At 41.7% G+C, this 11,745-nt stretch overlaps 3 protein-coding genes across 3 annotated transcripts; 1 reads left to right on the top strand and 2 right to left on the bottom strand.

The window, feature by feature from the left end:
* Positions 1 to 547: 547 nt before the first annotated feature.
* On the bottom strand, positions 548 to 4,024 carry Su(H) (recombining binding protein suppressor of hairless). Its single transcript, XM_002132307.3, has 4 exons — positions 3,650 to 4,024; positions 1,876 to 2,756; positions 1,604 to 1,811; positions 548 to 1,540 (listed from the first exon to the last, which is right to left on the bottom strand). Exons 1-4 carry the CDS (start codon positions 4,022 to 4,024, stop codon positions 1,229 to 1,231), a joined length of 1,776 nt encoding a protein of 591 aa, XP_002132343.2. The 3' UTR covers positions 548 to 1,228.
* A 1,669-nt stretch (positions 4,025 to 5,693) lies between these two features.
* Positions 5,694 to 6,787, top strand: CIAPIN1 (cytokine induced apoptosis inhibitor 1). Its single transcript, XM_001357318.4, has 3 exons — positions 5,694 to 5,920; positions 6,004 to 6,497; positions 6,558 to 6,787. The coding sequence occupies exons 1-3, from the start codon at positions 5,785 to 5,787 to the stop codon at positions 6,669 to 6,671; spliced, it is 744 nt and encodes a 247-aa protein (XP_001357354.1). The 5' UTR covers positions 5,694 to 5,784; the 3' UTR covers positions 6,672 to 6,787.
* yellow-c (L-dopachrome tautomerase yellow-c) lies at positions 6,693 to 8,959 on the bottom strand. Its single transcript, XM_001357319.4, has 3 exons — positions 8,624 to 8,959; positions 7,549 to 7,954; positions 6,693 to 7,488 (listed from the first exon to the last, which is right to left on the bottom strand). Exons 1-3 carry the CDS (start codon positions 8,854 to 8,856, stop codon positions 6,811 to 6,813), a joined length of 1,317 nt encoding a protein of 438 aa, XP_001357355.3. The 5' UTR covers positions 8,857 to 8,959; the 3' UTR covers positions 6,693 to 6,810.
* Positions 8,960 to 11,745: the final 2,786 nt, after the last annotated feature.

Below are 11,745 nucleotides of genomic sequence, written 5' to 3'. Positions count from 1 at the left end.
TTTGTCTCCCAAGTTGGGAGATTAGTTTCACCGCCTCTCTAAACGTCTATCCCAAGCGGAAGTGAGCGATAATTAATTCAAAACTGCGAATCTTAATTTGTAAATCTGTAAAGGGCAACAACAACAGCCACACCAGGTGCATAAATATTCAACAAAAGGCAGTAAAAGTTCTCACAGCGGCATAGTCGCGTTAGACGTTGCCTTTTGGGCTGTGAGAAAATTCTGCTCCTTAACGTTGGCCAAAAAACGGAAACAATACTCGCAGTGTTATATATACACAGACGCACACAAGTTTCTTGACTTGGCATTCAGCATTTCCAGACCAAACTGTAATTAAAGTGGGACCGTAAGAAGGGGGAAGCGAAGGGGCCATCGTGGGAAGAGGTGCACTTGTTTTGTTTAAAAATATTCACACGATATCTGGCCATATTCCCACAGCAATTTCCTTCCACCCCAACCCCTCAAGACAGACCTTCCAATGGAAATTGGTGGACTAGAATAATGTTGAATCATGCTAAATCATATATAAACTGACGACATGCTTTACTTTTTCTTTTGTCATAATTTCGGTTTCCCGTTCTTGTTTTTTTTTTAATTTTATTGTTTGAGCTTAAAAACAAATCGCCTTTTTTGTCTTTTATATGTTACAAAATATTATAGAGCGGTTCTTTGATCGTTGAGAATTTCCAAAAGATATGGCCAACACCAAATTTATATATACAGAAAATAAATCGTGTTTCTGGGGGGCAATGGAATGTGTTTGTTTTTTTTTTTAAGAATTATTATATGTATTTTCTGTTAGCTGGGGTCTTCCCGTTTGAGCCATTTCTTTGGAAATTCACAAGAATACAAGTTTTCAAAAATATTTCAACCGCTGCCAAAAAAATCCTTCTATATGCTTATACAAAATTGTATATTTAACTAGAATTACAAGTGTATATATTTTATACAAATATATAATGTGTGTCGTCGTGTCAGTGTGGGCTCTTTCGAGTTATATACAAAGTGTTTTATGTATCGCATTTACACATCTATTGGTTCCGTACTAGCACTAAATATAGGATGATTCTAGGATAGGTTGGTGTGTCTAGGGAGGAGGCATTGTTTGTTCGCGTCATGTGAAGTGAAAAATTAGGATTAGAAAAATCGCCAATCTACAAACTAAGGACTCTAATGAAAACTATAAATAACTTAGCACGCATAAATGTAGGATGCAAAAGTCCTGCACTCAGGACAAGCCGCTACCATGACTATTCCATTGCACTTCTGAGATGGAGGGCAGCGCCTGATGCTGCTGTGGCTGTTGTTGTTGCTGCTGCTGCTGCAAGCTGCCACCCGCCGGCGATCCAGCATTATTGTTGTTGCTGATGCTCGTGATGTTGTTATTGTTGTTGTGCCGTGTTCGCATCACATCCTCAGCCTGGGTGTTGCAATGTGGCCGCGGTCCCGGCTCAGGGGTATAGGTGAATGTCAGGCCCGTGGCATAGATAATGCCATCGTTGCGCACCAACGAAATGGGCACCTGTGTGGGCTGGCGTACCTATCAAACGCATAGATATAGATAGAGATACAAATGGTAGAGTGTTTCTTGGGAGACACCTACCCAAAGCCATTCGCCGCGAAACTGTGAAATCTCTGGCACCACACAGAGCAGCGTCTCCGTACAGCGATACATGGTCTCGGCCTCCACATCACCGAACCACACCTGCAGATGGGGCGTAAAGTTGTCGCCGCTCAGCTCCAGCATGGCCACATCGCCGCCGCCATTCAGATTCAGAGAGTTGACAATGGGCACAGGTGTGACAGGAGAACTACAAGAAAAACAAAACTGCAATAATACCCCAACAATCAAGGAGCAGAGAAGCTTTGACTTACGCCACAGGACCCATGCCCTCGTAGAACTGATACTCCGCCTTGTCCGTGGAAATGATTGTCCAACAGGCACCATCATTGATCATCTCCTTGTTCGGTTCCTTGGGACACGGTGTGGCCTGGAATTGGATAATCTTCTCCTGCGACAGACACAGATACATGCGATCCGTGTCCTTCATGTAGAAGGCACATTTGTGGAGCTGCGAGACAGGATCATCGGCCTCCAGCAGAGCCATCTGCTTGTCCACCTTCCGTATGATGAGACGCGGCAGAGCCATACCCGTCACTGAGCAAACCAGCTTGACTGTGGCACCGTAATGGATATAGCCATCGCGCACCTGAAACTCCTCCGACTCCGATTCGTTGTCGTCGAGCAGATGTATCGTGAATGCCCCCCATTGGGTGGACGAGGCATGAAAGTGTCCGTTCTCCACATGCAGATACCGCGTGGAGACGGTCTGTGAGCGCAGGCGATTGAAGAGGGCCACATTGGTGCCGCTGGCTATGCACAGGTCGGCGTTCTTCAGTGACTGCTTCTTCTTGGACGGCTTCGATATCACCTTGATCCGTTTCGAGTTGAACACACCGATGTCGTGGCCATTTCCATAGAACATCTTCACCGACAGCATAAAGTGTTTGCGCTTATCCGAGTCCGAAATGAACAGGGTCTTGGCCGCACAGTATTGCTTGCCGTTGAGATCCAGCTGCTGCATATCCTGGTCACTGCTCCCGATGCCAATGAAGGCGCACAGCTGGGCCCCCTGCTCGCCCTCGCCCTGCTGCAGCATCTCCTCGTAGCGCCGCCGCCAGCCGCTGCCAAACAGATAGATGCAGGGCGGAGGGCAGAAGAAGCGCTTCTCATTGCCATAGGACTTCTGGGCCACCTGGAAACACGCGACAGAGGGTAAATTCAATTAGCACAAATTGGTACTCGGATTATCGGCAAATCGTATCAAAACCGCAAGCTATGCAGCTTTGTTAATTTTCTGTAATTAATTTCAATTATTTTCATTGCGGCTCGGACCGCACCGGCCCGGCTCGGACCGGACCAGGGCGAACCACGAGCGCGTTGCTCAATTTGGATGCAGTCGAGTGTGAAGGATTCCCATTTGGCGGCAGTTGCCGCCGCCGCTTGAAGATCGCCACCACTAAAAAGCAACCGCGACAATTTTTTTCTCATTTTTTTTGTCTCTACTTTTCGCTAAAACCGCAAAAATGTAACACTTTAAAGTGGACAAACGAATCGGACACCTTAGGGGGGTGTTCGCGGAGGAGGTGGTTCTGATTGACCCATCAGAATGGGTATATATTTTTGAAAATATATATACTTGTAGGATCATATGAAAGCGGTCCTGGTTTAATGGTTGGCTGAAAGGGGTAATATATTTCAAACGGATAAAAGATCTCCAGGTTTTCTCGAGATGGTAGCAGGTTATATGAAGACAAGGACCATTTAGCATCTGTTCAAATATAAAATCCCTAAGCTCTTTTCTCAGTAGATCCTACAAAACATTCCATATTTGCACTCCTTTGATAGCCATTAAGATTTTCTGCCTTATCCCTTATTTTTAAAGCAATTTCCGGCATTGCTTTTAAGATCTTATAAATCCTTTACCTTTAAGAGCACTTCCACAACTATTTCCAACCGCAATTAATAATTCTGGAGCCCTTAACTTTTCTGACGCAGTTTAATACCACTAATGGGCACCTGTTTAACCTTAGTCTAATCCTTGAACTCCCCCCGAGAGCAACCTGAAATCCCGAAATCATATCGCACCTTGGCATGGAGTATCACGATGACCATATCGTTGCGCTCCCTCATGTACTTCTCCATGGCATCGCGCGTCAGTTTCTTTTCCTCGATGTGCGGCCGGTACGGACCCGGCAACATGGACAATTGCATTTGTTGTTGCTGCTGCTGTTGCTGTTGTTGCTGCTGCTGCTGCTGATGGTGCACTTGCTGCTGCTGCGACGGCGGCGGCGGCGGCTGAGGACCGCTGCCCAGTCCAAAGTGCGGCATATCCTGACGTTGCTGCTGATTGTGATCGAGGGGCGAACTGTTTGAATTGAGGGCTGCTGCTGCGGCTGCGTTCTCGTAGGCAATGGCGGGCGGGGCGGCGGCGTTCAAATTAAATTGGTTGTAGCTCTTCATTTATGCACATGTCTTCTGCATTGAATTCTATGAAATTGAATGGTTTGCTGGCTTTTGGTTGGTGCTTTTCTTTTGATTTTTTTTTTTGGCAAATTTGTTAAAAACTTTGGCACTTTTTGTGTACTATTTGTTGTTGTTGTATGTTTTGTATTTGTTATCCTGCACCAACACACACGGCCAGCAGCTGTCGTTTCTCTCACGCACTCACTCTCTCTCTTCCTCTTGGTCGCGGACTCGGAGCTCGGTTTCGATGATGGAGATTTAATTTTTGTACTGGACGCCGTAATCACATATTTGTATTTTGAAAAGCACTTGACTAGCGACTAGCGGTTGTAGCGGCTGGCTTCTGTTTAACGCTGCAACTAGCGCTTGAGTTATATTTATAATAGCTACAACTAAAAAAAGCGACTATGAGAGGATGTTGTATCGATACTTCGATGGTTTGTTATTTACGATAGTTGACACCTACCGGCGATATCTTCACCTCTTAACAACACTAGGATTGTACAAAAGAGGGATATGGCGAGGCAGCTATTTTATAGCTAAATGTTTTTTGTGGCGATATACTGTCACTTCTGAATATTTTAATACAAATCTAATTATTTAGTATAGGGCGCTGAATAAGACGAAGGTCTTTAGCTAGAAATTTAAATATAGCTACTTTCAGCAGCAGTTTACTGAACTACCAACTATTCCACCCGTTTACCAACACTCATAAAATGTATCGATTCTCGCGCCCTCATTTGATATTCAAAAATCAAGCTACCCTTTGACCCTTCTGACCCATTAATATTTAATGATGTCCGTGGGAAAGTGCAATACGTGCTTGGCTTCAAAATAGGGGCTGTAGGTTAAGAATGAAAATTGGCATTTGGTTTTGGCAAACGTGGTACACAACTTTCATTGAATATTTATTAGTGTCTTTAATTGTGGTATAGTTGTGGTTGTACAATTTTCCTTGCCTGGAAATATTTGTGTTGAATGCTTAAATTCCACAGCTCGTGATCCATCTCGTGAGTGAAAATATCACTGCAGTGAATATCACTTCTTATACCATCGGTAGCTACAATCGATATCGCTTTTATTCTTTCTACCATCGAACAGAGGGGGCGGTGGCGGTACGGTGTACGGTATATTATCAACTTGTATAAATAATGTGACGTGGAAATTGACTTGAAATTTTTTGTATATTAAGGGGGTGTATCGGTATATAATGGAAAATTTCATTAATTTGATCAATCTATTAAATTTCAGTTTAAAGTTATATTAAAGAACGTAGGGTATAGAAAACTCCATACGAAGGTTTTTAACTTTCGCTCAAAGGGACTGCGTATATATCCTTTTCAATCATTCAAATTCAAACTTAGGCGCGCAGCTCTTCTATCTATCTCTCTCTTTTTTTGGGATTTGCTGTCTTGTTCGTGATGGAAAAGATTCATTCATCCTGTTTGATTGAAGTTGCACGTCGCACCTTGAATACCCTAATGAACAAATAATCCAAGGTGAAGTCATGTATGAAATTATATTCGTATATTCTATATTGTTGGACAAGCTTCTTCAAAAAGATTCCTAATACTCTACCAACCGTAAAACATATACGAGCAGGATGTGATAGTGCGTGAACAGTGCAGTGAATATCACTTCTTACACTATCGGTACCTACAATCGATGTCACTTTTGTTCATTCGGCCATCTCTAATACTTGTGAAATCAAACAGCGGTGCTAAAAAACTTAAAAAAACATTCTAGAAACAGTGATAATGGAGCAATTTAAGGGTCTGCAAAAATCTCTATACATATGGACTGATAGCGCCGATCTAGACAAGCGTGTGGAACAGCTGAAAACAGCCACCGGGGGCGAGGTGGCTGTGGAAAATGTGCATCGCCTTTCGTTTTGTAAGTTGCGTGTGAGATTGGTGCTCCGTGTGAGTTTTGCCTGTGAGTCAGCATATTCATTAGCGACTTGCATCGAATTTCAGCCTCCTACGCCAACTCCAGCTTCGACCTGATTGTCATTGAGTGCGCCCAGCTCACCGACAATTACGTAAAGCTGCTGCACATGCTGAAGCCCAGTGGAAAACTCCATTTGTTTTCCTTCATTGGGCCCGCCAGCAGCTTGCTGCAGGAAATCAAACTGTCTGGGTTCATTAACTGCAGCGAGGGTACAGATACACTGACAGCAGAGAAGCCCGGCTACGAGACTGGTTCCTCGGCCAGGCTGTCGTTTGCCAAGAAGAACGCCAGCGCTCTGAATGTGTGGAAAATCAGCGGCGATGATGAGGAGCTGATCGACGAGGAAGACCTGCTGGATGAGGAGGACAAACAGAAGCCAGACCCGGCTGGTCTGAAAGTGTGCAGCACCACAGGCAAGCGCAAGGCCTGCAAGAACTGCTCCTGCGGCCTGGCCGAAGAGCTGGAGAGCGAGAAACAAACCGCAACGGCCTCTGAAAACGCCAAATCCAGCTGCGGAAATGTATGTTAATCCCCGGATTTCCTATCGTATTCATAATTATTTTGATCTTTGTATTTCCAGTGCTATTTGGGCGACGCCTTTCGTTGTTCTACCTGCCCCTACCTGGGCATGCCCGCCTTCAAGCCGGGAGAGAAGGTGCAACTGGCCGACAATCTGCTGAAGTCTGACATTTAACTTAAGAACCCATGCACGCAATTAATCACATTGGGAATAGTTTATTAAGCTGACTTACTAACCGAAAATAATGTCATATGTAAATACAAATATGCGCCGCGACACAAATCACACAACAAATGCCCGAAACGGCTGCTGCTTACATTTCGCACGGTGTACCCTTGATGAGATCGCGGTTGTTGCCCATCAATATGCGGTAGTTGACGGCCGACGGATCCAGCTCCTTGTACAAATACGTTGGCATCTTGTCGGACAGAACCCAGATGGTGCCCTCATTATCAATCTTCAAGTCGTTGGGGAAGACCAAGGTGTGAGAATCGGAATCAATGAGGCCCTGAGTGTCGGGCGTGTAGGGACGCTTGATGTTCCAGCAGGCGATGGCATCCTTGTTTACTTGCGTGTAGAAGATGACACCGGTTTCCGGATCGAAGACTTCGGCGGTGGACTGTCCATTCATGCCGCGATCTCCCACATACTTGAAGTCATAGTAGGAATCGCCACCGGTCACATGCGACTCGTTTTGCAGCACTCGGTTGGACACCTTGAACTCCTTGGTACTGGCCAGAGCATGGAAGTAGATATCCTTGGAGTGATCCGGATTCATGGGACCCACGGCCAGGCCAAAGACTCCATCCGTCCACTGGAAGTTAACGCCACCCACATTGAAATCACCCTGCAGCGGATCAAAGTGGAAGAAGTTGTGCTTGACGCGATAGGACTTGTCGTTCCGGAGGGAGTACACAATCACACCATAGGCACCCAAGTCGGGGACATAGGCAAAGGCATCTTGGCACTCTGAACGATCAGCATCCACAACCTGTTAATGGAACATACTCCTTAGTATAAGTAAGTCAATATTTCTTCATTATTTACTCACTATATTGGCAAAGAACGAATCCTCCTTGGACTGATCAGCCGGAATGGTGAAACGACGCAGCAATGTATCAGTCTTAAGATCAAAGATCAGGATGGTATTCGGTGTAATCTTCTTGGGACTGCCCAGAATATCAGCCAGACCCGTATCCAGTACCCACAGACGATCGCACACATCGACCTGAATTCGGAATGTGGAAATGATGGTGGAGTTGTCCTTCAACTGTATGCCAGCATCCTGAGCCTTGTCAGCATCTAGCCGTCCACCCGAGGGTGTCTTTTGTTCTTGAGGTTGCACATCGATGGGCAATTTGTTGGCCTCCCAGCTGGGATAGGGATGAAGTTTTGGTGACTTCTCCGTTGATGTGAGATCAATGTAGTTGAGGGTGGCAGCAACACCGGCCTTCCATCTGGGGAAGGGATAGATATTAGAGATTGGGTTTCATATTTTAAAGACAGAGATCTAGAAAAATTTTTAAATCTATTAAAGAAACCCTTGGGATTTCTCAGATTGTTTGGGAGTTGATTATATATGCATATACCATTTCAGAACTGAACTGGAAATTTGTACTATTTGTGTGTCATCCTACTGATAATTCCCTAAAAATTTGTTCTTGTTTTGATTAGTCAGAGCTCCCAAAAAATAATCACAAATTTATGTGCCTTTTGGGATCGAATCTCTATTGAGTCGAGGGTAAACCCCCCTAGTGCTGACGTCACGCTGTGATCGTTCTGACCTTTTCTGTGAAAAGGCTCTAATTAAATCCGACCAAGTGTTTACTTTACCATTTGAATGTTTTCTCTTATTAATTATAAATCAATTTCCAATGAGCATTTGCATTTAGAAACTACAATTTAAAATGCAAAATAGACAAAGGAAAATAAACGTTTAAAGTTACCCTAGCCAACTGGGAAACCGGTTTATGGAGCCAGTCAGTGATTTTGCAAGTCTAGCTTGACATTTAATTACCAACAAAACAACCAAAAATGGTAAGGTAATGGAAGAGGTAATCACAAATTGGTTTTCGGTCTGTTGAATCCTATAAAATGAAAATATATGTATGTATTTGGTAATTTACCTTGGCACAGTGACAAAGATTCTGTTTTGCCAACGCTCCACGCCCAGCGGCAGGTTATTTTCCTCGATGTAGTGTCCAGTTGCTTTGGCCTCCGCCTCCGCCTCTGGGCTGGGCCAGTCGAAGGCCAGTTGCTTCCACGAGAATTTCTCTTCGAGCTTGGCCAATGCACTCCAGCTCCAGCAGCTTATCAGGCACAAGACTAGCCCTAGGCTCACCAATCTTATGGAATACATACTGTGTTTGTTTATTTGAATTTGTTCGGAAGTACTTTATTCGGTTCGATCTCCGCTTTTATAACCGTTCGATACGAGCTTTGGGCGCTGAGTGCAAGATCTGTGCTCGAAGACGAGCATAATATACTCTGGCAGACCGATCGTCCAAGCTTAAAGCTCAGCTCAGGTGAGCTGTTATAATCGGAATGACTGTTATAATCTGTTATACCGAAGAGCTGTGGGAGATCTGTCTGTCTGTTTTCTCTGCTGAGTTTTGCTGGATGATTAAAATTAGTAACACAAGCGGAAGGAAAAAGATGCGATACGCACTCGCACTCAATTGGTAATATTTTAAAAATAACCTTTTGGATGATGTCTGAGTGCCCATCTGGAATATAATCAAATGTGCAGTGAACCGATAAGATCGAGGGGAAGACTAATGGGGCGTTGATGGCTTCAGAGTTTTGCATTTTAATTTGAAAGTGGGTTTCAGAATAAATAAATTTGTGTATATGTATATAATATTTTTTTTATTATTTTAAAATGTAATAAATACGAGCTCATATCAGAGTTACATTTTTATAATTGTAATTATAAATATTTGCGTATATTCAATGATTTATTTAGTTAATCCAATTGAAATTCCAATTCAAATATGCAAAGGGTTATAGATGTATAGATGTAGGCCAAACACCAGAATTATGCTTTTAGCGCCACAGAAAAGGCCTGTCGGTACAAAAATACCTTTGTAAGTTCCTAACGGAAAATTATAATTAAGATATTTAGGTACCCACCTAACCACATGGAATAGCGTTGACTTTCACATATGAAAAATCTACAAAAGTAAGGGAAAAATATGAGTTAAAGAATTCTTAAAACTTCACTAAAGTGATCTTACCTTTGGGTATTCTTTGGGGGCTAACAAAGCGTCCATCCATGTCCAATAGGTTGACTGATTTAAGTTTGAAAGTGGGCTGCAAAATATTACTATTTTTATATCTTTAAAATTTGTAAATTGGATCTTAAACCTTTTTATATGCAATGATTTATGTACTTAATCCAATTGATGTTAATCGCCCCACCAACACGTTTCCAATATTAATAATTCAAATGAATATTTTATGCAAATATGCTGAAAGGTTGTTGAATCTCTCATTAAAAATGCACGGCACGAGTGGAGTGCAACGACAAATTTCAATTAAAATAAGAGTATTTCCTGCAAAAATGAATATGTAATTGAAATGATAATTCTTTGAGAGGTATCATCGTCTATCCCAGCTCCAAGATCATATACCTTTTATCCATATTTTCTACATTTTGCACAGAAACGTTGTGATTCCTCGTTTTCGGCGTTCTTCATCTTCCTTGGATATTGGGCCCTTAAAGCTATAAACAATTCCTGTAGGTACAGAAATATCTGTGTGAGTTCCTAATGGAAAATTATAATCAAGATATTTGGGTACCTACCTAACCATATGGAATCGCATTTACTTTCACAATACTCAAGCTCTAGAAGTATTGTAATATCATCAGTTGTAGATACTGGATCTTCGAGTGGGAATGTTTCGCGATAACGCCGCAGTGGGTTAAAGTTTTTGGTAACCCTCCATCCTCCTTGGGAATAATTCCCTTAAAGCCATAGACAAGGCCTGTAGGTACAGAAATATCTGTGTGAGTTCCTAATGGAAAATTATAATCAAGATATTTGGGTACCTACCCAGCCACCTGGAATTGCGTTGAATATCACAATGCTCTATCCTGGAAGTATTTTGTTATCATCAGTTGTAGGGGTTTGAGTGGGAATGTATCGAGATAGCGCTGCAGCGGGTTAAAGATCTGCCAAGATCACTAAATCCATTGATAAGAGGACCGAAATCATGGTGTATAGCTTCAAAGGTTCCACTTTTTTTTAGTTTTTCTAGAAAATATAACGTTTTCTTTTTAATGTTGCTAAGTTAAAATTTTATGGATTTTTTACCTTCTGGCCAGTTTTCGATAATGTACAGCTGGTAGATAATAACGAAGTTAAAGGTTGACAAATCTACAAAAATTAAAGGTAAAAATGGGAGTTACAAAATAGAAAAATCATCAGTAAAAATTTCTTACCTTTGGGTAAGAAAGTACCCTTATAACCATGCTCCACTGACTTTTTTATAGCTTAAACTCAAAACTTTTTTAAATAAAAGAAAAAAATATTCGAATACTTCCTAAATTCAGTTTTTGTGTGTTTTGCTTTTTATTCAGTAAAATTCTCATTTATTCCGTTTTATTAAACTTTAAATTAATTCGTTAATGTTACTTTCATAAGAACATACCGAGTTTTTCATTCTTTTACAGGTTCTTTGTTTTTTTTTTTTTTGTTTTTCTTTCCCTTCATATTGCTACCATGTTTTTGTGGTTTTCGTTTTGGGGGGGTTTTTTTTGTCACTAACAGTAGGGTTTTCTTTGTTTTTTATGGGGTGTGTGTGTTTTTTCATTGGAAATAAATCTGGATTTATTTTTGCATTTGGTTTATTCTATGTATTTACTCGTATTTATACAACAATTAGCTTGGCTAAAGTGTGTGTGTGTCTTATTTCACTAAAAGTTCTTCATTCGGTTGTGATCTGAGAATAATTATTTAAATCAATAAGTAATTAAAAATCATATGTTTATTTGGTTAAAAATTTGCGCTTTTTATTTTTGGGGCGTATGTGGATTTCTGTGTTGAGAGGAGCCGAAGCTAAATGTTCTATATACAATATACATATATGATCTACCCTAACAGCGTTCCCTAAATGTATACCAAACACAATCAATCCAATTAAACTACAAATTCCAACGATCCTTAACAAATATCAATTTACTAGAGATGATCTTTTGCCATGTGTAAATTCCATATACATATATATATCTTTATATATTTATCTC

Source organism: Drosophila pseudoobscura, chromosome 4, assembly GCF_009870125.1.
Source record: "Drosophila pseudoobscura strain MV-25-SWS-2005 chromosome 4, UCI_Dpse_MV25, whole genome shotgun sequence".
In the NCBI taxonomy this organism is placed as follows: domain Eukaryota; kingdom Metazoa; phylum Arthropoda; class Insecta; order Diptera; family Drosophilidae; genus Drosophila; species Drosophila pseudoobscura.
This window is presented reverse-complemented; position numbering and strand designations above follow the sequence as displayed.

Excerpts from the sequence above, each read along its gene's own strand:
- yellow-c (XM_001357319.4), bottom strand. The coding sequence starts at position 8,856 with ATGTATTCCATAAGATTGGTGAGCCTAGGGCTAGTCTTGTGCCTGATA. Across the intron at positions 7,955-8,623 it reads ATCTTTGTCACTGTGCCAAG|ATGGAAGGCCGGTGTTGCTG; the intron begins GTAAATTACCAA and ends TCCCTTCCCCAG. Across the intron at positions 7,489-7,548 it reads ATTCGTTCTTTGCCAATATA|GTTGTGGATGCTGATCGTTC; the intron begins GTGAGTAAATAA and ends TTCCATTAACAG.
- CIAPIN1 (XM_001357318.4), top strand. The coding sequence starts at position 5,785 with ATGGAGCAATTTAAGGGTCTGCAAAAATCTCTATACATATGGACTGAT. Across the intron at positions 5,921-6,003 it reads TGTGCATCGCCTTTCGTTTT|CCTCCTACGCCAACTCCAGC; the intron begins GTAAGTTGCGTG and ends ATCGAATTTCAG. Across the intron at positions 6,498-6,557 it reads CCAAATCCAGCTGCGGAAAT|TGCTATTTGGGCGACGCCTT; the intron begins GTATGTTAATCC and ends TTGTATTTCCAG.